This window comes from Brachycentrus maculatus, unplaced genomic scaffold (assembly GCF_059751285.1).
Source record: "Brachycentrus maculatus isolate JH-2025_06_01 unplaced genomic scaffold, ASM5975128v1 h1tg000263l, whole genome shotgun sequence".
Taxonomy (NCBI): Eukaryota; Metazoa; Arthropoda; class Insecta; order Trichoptera; family Brachycentridae; genus Brachycentrus; species Brachycentrus maculatus.
The window spans coordinates 1,224,850-1,233,103 of NW_028281014.1; the positions used below are offsets into that span (position 1 = coordinate 1,224,850).

Genomic DNA, 8,254 nt, shown 5'->3' on the forward strand with positions numbered 1-8,254 from the left:
TTCTGAAGTTAACCGCTTTACAAACTCGGTTTATGGCATAGCTTCACCTTCCATTGCCTATAATAAGCAATGTTTGTTGAAAGTTCTCCGTAACTAAATTATCCAAAAAGACTCAATCGATTTAGAAAACTTTTTCAATCCATCTCTTTATTTTGGCAACAAACTGTCAGGGCTTTTTTTATTGAAAACTACCAAAACGCTAATTTTCTTTTTAGCTATTGCTGAAATATTCAAATGTGTTACGCTTTAATATTGATTATCCAAACAAAGCCATAAAATCAATCTGGATCAAATAAAAATATCCAGATTAAAATAAATAAAAGCATTCAAGTATTATGTAATTATTACTTATTTATTTTTTTAACAAAAATGTTAGTAATATTAGTTTATAACCACTTACGGTGAGTGGTTGAATACTAATATTACTAAAAATTTTGTAGAAAAATAAATAAGTAAAAATGACTAACCACAAAGTAAATGCTTTATATGTTAATAATATTGAGAATAATGTAATTATTTTATTAAAATTAAACACTTGAACAATCCACTTAATCGAGTTTTATTTTATTTACGACTAGTTTCGAAAACGACAATTGTTTTCATCTTCTGGTACTAATTAAAACTAACAAATAAAATTAATTTAATTTTTTTAATTTGTACCAGAAGATGAAAACTATTGTCGTTTTCGAAACTAGTCGTAAATAAAATAAAACTCGATTAAGTGGATTATTCAAGTGTTTAATTTTAATTAAATAATCATGTCATTCCACAAAATTAATGCTGAATCAATAAATAATATAATGTAATTATTATTTATCGATTAAGAATACAGACGAAACAATGCCAGTTCTTCTTTGATATATTTTTTTTATTGTTGCATATATTTTTTTTATGAAATAAATAAAATACACTGTTGTTTGCCCTAATATATGAGGATAATCTGGTATCCCAATCAGTTTCCATCGTGACTAAAGACTTATATTTTCCATTCCAATTTCATATCATTTTAATTATTATGTAAAACCGTTCATAACGTATCATAAATATAAAGCTCCGTGACGCCTTCTTTCATAACGCAATTTAACAAAGGTTTTTTGAAAAATAATAATTTTGACAAAATTGTGTTCTACTAATTATTCAATGTATTGAACATAAGTCGAGCTACACTCAACAAAGGAGTGTTATACATACAAGTACATTAAAAAAGATGATTTTTCTGCACTAGATCTCGTCATTCCATAAAACTTTCCACTTTCTTCTGTATGTTAATATTCACAAGGCAAAGGAAAAACTATCAGTTGTAAATCACTTAAAAACATATAAAATGGTACATATAGTTGAACCTCTGCCTTTTGTATAGTATATCAATAAATAAAAATTCAAAAAATTTAAAAAATATAAAATCCCATTGATAAAGTTGATAAGTGAATGTTTGGGGGGGAAATTTATGGTGTATAATTCGGACATGGCGATCAATTTTTTTTAAACTTTAAAAAATAAATCGTTTCATAATTCGGTTTATTGAATTCGGTTATTTGAAGCTAATAACTCCAACCAGTGCACAATTTTGATTGTGTATTTCTAAAAACTTTACTCCAATTACTTAAACTGGAAAGAAATACTCGAGAAAAAGTAACGAACATCATCCCAACAGCGTAGCCGAAAACATGAAAGTTACACATTTATCTCATTATTTCAATTTCTATCGACATTTGTAATCAAAATTTACAAATAATACGGACATTAACGAGTAATATTGTTTGTACGTATGTTTAAAAAATCCTGTGGTAGTTTTTCAAGCTCATGGATACTAGAAGTACAAATAATACATTAAAATCATGGTTTCTTTATAAAATTAATTCATTCTTAGGGAGTAACAAGATATGTAAAAAAATATGTTTTCAGGCATATTAATATAAACCTAAATATATGTATAATATGGTAACATATCTAAAAAATATATTATTACATCGCAAGTTTATAAAAAATTTTCAAAGGAAAATATCTGAGATTTATAATAATACATGTATTATCTTCGTAGAAGCGGGAAACTTACGCAAATGGGTTTTCCCTTCTCCAACCGTTATTCGGTATACTTTACAATTTTACAATATATACAAGAATACAGGAGAAATGAGGATATTGAAAAACCAAAGCAAGATTCTGTAACTCCATCTTCTCAAGATTGAAAATAATAATCCATTTTTCCGAGTTCTCTCATACAAAAGACTGAAAGAAAACCTTTTTAAAGCTTTTGCCTTCATATATTGGCTCAATATTAATCTAAAGGAAAATAAAACAAGAATTCGTGGCTTTTGATATTTATAAAGAATGTTCGTTTTTTGTAGAGATTTATACATATATCAATATCTCTTATTACCTTCGAGTAACGCCTTAAATATTACTATCTATTTGTGTATTAATCGTTAAATCAAACACAGATTTTTTGAGTCTACTGAGTTGTATTTTATTGTTAAAAAGCACATAAGTTATGGATTCACAATCACACAAAAACACACACTTACAATTAAACACAACTTAGTAGACTCAAAAATCTGTGTTTGATTTAAATATTAATATAAAAATTATTTACAATATATATATTATCCCTCTGGCACGGTAGCCAAATGCTTTAACCACTACACTGCGAAGGCTAACTTAACATATTATTTTAATGACGTCACGTGAAGTCAAAATATGAACGAAAAAGGAAACCGTGAGATTAAGTGGATCATTTCCGTTTGCGGTTTGTACCTTACACAATGTGATTATGTTAATATGTCGTAAGTATTACCCCTTTGACACTCAGCCCTGTTATGAAATCAGGATTGTCTGTCACGTATCCTTACAGGTTTTAATATTTGCGAGTCGTATGATTTTTTTTTATGCATGATATAAGTTTTATACTTGCACACAAAAAAATCAAGTATATATTTTTTCCACGTTTGTCTATCTAACTTTAGCACTTTTCAATTGGAATAATTTATCTTTTCAATTTATCTCTAAAGCATCTTCAACATTGTGATATTTTATACATATTTTTAAAGTGTTTGCTGTTGCCATTATTGACAGCAAAAATGTATTTTTTTTTTTAAATCATATTTTATTATATTTATCAAATATCATATTTATAAATAACAAAATAACAAGTTTATATAAAAAAAATCCAGATTTAGCCATCTAACTATTTAGTAGTAATTTTATTGAACATGCATGATTGTTTTATAAAACCATTCATATTTTTAACATAATCAAATATTTTTTGTTGTCAAACTAATTTGAATAAAATCATATTTTTGCTAGAACAAACACTCTTGAAATATGTAAAAATATAAACTTAATATCATAATGTTGAAAGAATTGAGATAAATTAAAGATTTTTTTTTAAACATTTAAAAATTAAATTTGTGACAATTGTTTTACCTAATTTGATTTTTAAAAAAATATTTGAAAAAATAATATTTCTTTTTACCGCACATATTTGAACACACGTCAGTAAATACGAATAATTAAACTGCATAAATAAAGTACGTATGCTAATATAAACATTTTGAACTATTGTGAAAAAATACGTGACCTCAAATTTACTGCTTTTGTCATGTCAACGTAAAAAAAAGTGCATAAACTTTTACAGGGAAAACCTTTTACTAAGTTTCGTTACAAATTTTCATAGCGTTATCAACCTTCAATTTCAGAACGTAAAATATATTCAGTAAATATACCTTTTTATGGTTTCTCAAACACAATAAAGATTTTATTTAATTTATAACTAAGTGTACCCACACGTTGTTCAGCTGTCCAAACTCAAAACACAGTAAGGGACATTTTTTTGTATTACGTTTCTTTTGCATTTTTGGACCAAGTAGGTTCTACCTAGTTCAAAAATGCAAAAAAACGTACTACAAAAAAAATGTCCCTTACTGTGTTTTAAGTTTGGACAGCCAAGTTGCTGCTCTTATAAAAGTGACCTTAAGAATATTCAATAATTTTAATTTAAAGAAAATATAAATGTGGAATTGTTTAATTGGCTTTATTTTTATTGTTGTAACTTTTTTTGTTAATGTATTGTAATGTTTATTTCTGTTAATGAAACTTTTTTTAATTACATATTTTTTAAATGCAAAGCTGTACAATTCCCGAACAAATAAAAATAAAAATTACAGAAAGGGCATCTTTGAGAAACGAATAACGGTTTAGATCTAAAAAAACTAAACCAAAATAAAATTCAACAAATGAAAATATTTTTTTAATAATCATTTATTGAAAAGTTATGTATATGGTAAGGAGATGCAAGAATGTGGAAGAAGTGAAGAATGCTTTGCAAAAAAGGGATATACCATTCTATTCTCGCTGCTTACCCCTACGGGGAACCGGTGTGAAGGTTAGTTAGGTAGTTTTTGATAGTTATAGTACGTTTTCCAATAAATTATGACAAATTCGTGTGAGAGCGGTACTAACATTTCGTAACTTAATCGTAACACAATATAATAAACAAAATAATTGTTATTGACAAGCATTTGAAATTATGATTCAATTACTTACAATTATTTAAAATATGGTATTTTTTAATATCTAAATCTTTTTATTGCAGGTATATTTTGATAAATCGGAAAACTTGCTACATACGAGTGAATCGCACTCACGTTCTGTATCCCAGTTGTATACAGCTCATGGAACAATTCGGTTTAAAAATACTCCGGCGGATCGATGATTTCCCTTTGAACTTAGGAATATGAACAAAAATGTGGAACATCAAACGTGATCAGCGTATAAAAATGCATTTGCTTCCATCCAATACACGGATATCGATTTATTCGTTTCCACCACACCTCTATTGGAAGTACAGTTTAAAACACAGTAAAAGAGTTGCAGACAGAGGTGATAACTAAACGTCCTAAATATACTCTCTTTGTAAAATGTGACTGCCGTCGTAAAATAAACATATTTTATATTACGGATAGTATAATATATAAATCAACATATCAACCGTTCAAGTAATAAATACGTATTTGATTACGCAGAAAAAATGCAATAGATGCATGCAATATCAGACTGCAATAGTAATATGTAAATCACGCATCAGGGTTATTACGTATGTATATTTTTATAATACGTTTAAAAAGGTGTTGCGGGTGCAATAAAGATGCCTTTGAGTGTATACGAGTACTCGCATCAGTGAAGTGAGTTTTGTGTCGGTATTATCAATATGGACAGCGACCAGAGCACCGCCAGCAGCCAGAACCCAAGTCGGCAGAGCTCGGTGGACAAGATAAGTCGGCAGGGGTCGGTGGACAAATCTAGTCAGGGCTTGGTGGACAAGATCAATCGACAGGTCTCAGTGGACAAGATCAATCGACAGAGCTCGGTGGACAATTCCAGTCGGCAGGGCTCGGTGGACAAGTCCAGTCGGCAGAGCTCGGTGGACAGCGACTCGGGGGCCAGCTCCAGCATGGTGCCCGTGCAGCCCGCCAGGGGGAAGGACCTGGTGCACAAGTGCCACAGCGACCCGGGGGGCGGCAGGACCCCCGCCCCCGGGCCCCCCGCGCGCCCCGCCCGCCACCGTTCCACGGGCGGGAGCGCGCGCCGATGTGTGCTCACCCTCGATGGCTACTCTTACGTAATAGGTGGGTACAAACGTATATTAAATAACAGCCAATTCAACTTTGACCTACAGCTGACCTCGTTACCCAGTGCTTTCCGGCCTACTTAAGGGTAAGTTTACAAGATTTTTTATTGATATCTCAACATATGTAGATGGAGAAGAATATAGAACGTGTTTAACATTCAATAAATAAATATAAATCCCCGTTAATGCCCAGACTTTCATATTCTTCTTCATCTATGTTGAGACGTCAAAAAAAAACATGAAAAATGAATCCTATTATTCGAGATAATCCAGATTTATGAACAAGTATTTGGACACACTCAAAATGTCGTAAATAAAATATGTACAAAATTTTAAGTGTGTCCAAATACTTGGTAACAAATCTGGATTACCTCCAATTGGGACTTACTTTTGACTTTATTTTTTTAACATTTCTACATAGATGAAGAAGAATATGGAAGTCTAGGTATTGACAGGGCTTACGAACTGTAATGGGCCAGTTAAATTGATCATTTTATACACGTGTAACATTTACCATTCTACCCATGATTGACAACCACACTACTCAAATTTCAGAAGTTTTATTTATGTTTCAATTGAAATGATCTACTATATGTACTTCTTCGTCATCTATGGTCGATATTAGTATGTCTTTATTAGCAGAATTCTTCATGTAAGATTCTTTTCCGAACTATATTATTTGACATACTAGGAGATGCATCATCAAACTAATTTGAATACACTCACAATATTGTTGTTTGTTTTTTAACCAAATAATACACAAGGATAGTTATATCGTGAGTATGATAATCCTCAGACGAAATCATCCAATATTAGAATACACCATGAAATTAATTTAATAAATTACGATGTTCATAGTTGGTGCGTTTAAAATAAATTTATTTATATGAAGAAAAATTAATCATCTCATATACATAGATACATCTTTTGACTTTACAAAATGTTTTCAAAAATGTTGTCAGATGTTTCCAAACTTATATATTTTGTGGAAAATAATGCAAGGGTTGGAGAGGATTTATATTTAAAATGAAGACTTGTAATCCTTTTACAGAGCATTATATGTTTATTTTTAAATGCATATAATGTAATTGGATCCGTTTTTACACATGCAGATATAATCAATTTTATTGTTATATATTTTTATATCAATTTAATCTGTATATTAAGCAATCAACCTAGGTTATTTTTACATAAAATTAAATAACATAGGACATTTACAAAACAACGTTAATTACTCTTAGGTATTGTTTTTTACAGTCATGTATTCAAATCGATTGAACAATTGTGAGGCTATCAATTTTGGTTAGCATTCTATACGTTTATTCATGTTTTAACGAAATCCACACGTCTTTTGAAAATTTCACTATTTTATTTCAAGTTCCAGGAAAAAAATGAAATACTTTGTTACAATATAAAACTGCATTCATTTGGTTATCCACATTTTTTAAGGAATTTTATTCATCACTATGCCTTTATGAACATTTTTTTTTAGTATACAATGCAAAAGGCACTTCCAATTTCTAACTACTATATAGAAAAATGACATTCAATTAAAGATGAACTGCTATCATTCAGACAAAATTAGAAGTACAGATAAAAGTACAATAAAAACAAACCATACTCTAAGGAAACTGAGATGAAAGAAACCCTTACCTTTAGTATTAAGCAAAACTGCTTAATACTAAAACCAATTAAGTAAATTTTATCTTGCCCTAATATGTTCGCCTCCGTAGTGTAATGGTTATTATGTCTATGTAATTACTATGAATGAGGTCCTGGGTACGATTCCGGATATATATATACAAGGTAAATTTAAGTATAACACTGATAATTCTCTCTTTAACATTTATTATTGAGCCCTACATTTCCTCTTATTTTAAGCAATTTTATTTTTCTTTTATTTAAATAATAATCCAATATAATAAATACCCTTTGCATCATTGGGGTACAAATAGTCAGAAGAAAAAAAAAGAAGAATGTATTTTTTCATGGTTATCTCTATCTCACAACTTAATTTTGCAACACTTTTACAACAAAATAAATTAAATGATTTATGCCATCATCGTAAAAGTTTTGAATGCAAATAATTTAAATTAATCAAATAAGCGGTTGACTCTCTATTGAAATGTGTACATGTTAATTTATCAACTATTTTGTATTTGAAGAATATAAAACAAAATCATGGTTTATGCGTGGATATATAATATGCTAAAATACATGATTTACTTTGTCATGAAGGTAATTGTAATCATAATTTCAATTACTCGTATGTAATAAAATAAGCTTACTTGTAAAAAATATTTTAAAGTATCTTCTGATTGTCTGTTTAATTCACTGTCTCAAATTTGCTTTGTTTTTAACTGTCTCATATACGCTTTGTCGAAAAATGATTTATTAACATAGTCAATCCATCAATTAAGATAACCTGTGCTTACTTTAATGTATTTTTTATTATTGATAATTAAAATAAATATTTCATTTATTTTCAGGTAAGGAACTCGTTTCACTGATAAATGAAGACACTTTAAGGTAGATCACTTCCTTATTACAACTTATTAAATCAAAATATGCAGTATACGTGTATTTTTATAATATCATTTTGTTTTTTATTTATTCAGTTAACATATT

General features: G+C 29.1%; 1 protein-coding gene across 3 annotated transcripts in view; it reads left to right on the forward strand.

Moving 5' to 3' along the window:
• Positions 1 to 8,254, forward strand: part of LOC148305716 (dual specificity calcium/calmodulin-dependent 3',5'-cyclic nucleotide phosphodiesterase 1A-like) — a 356,882-nt gene that overhangs the window by 196,540 nt on the left and 152,088 nt on the right. For 2 of the 3 annotated variants that reach the window (XM_088266281.1, XM_088266282.1), the window contains exon 2: positions 4,592 to 5,624. The exons of the other annotated variant lie outside the window; for it this stretch is intronic. In XM_088266281.1, the coding sequence (XP_088122407.1) occupies positions 5,207 to 5,624 (418 nt within the window). In that variant the 5' untranslated portion in view covers positions 4,592 to 5,206. The remainder of the gene's footprint in view (positions 1 to 4,591; positions 5,625 to 8,254) is intronic. 3 annotated transcript variants of the gene reach the window in all.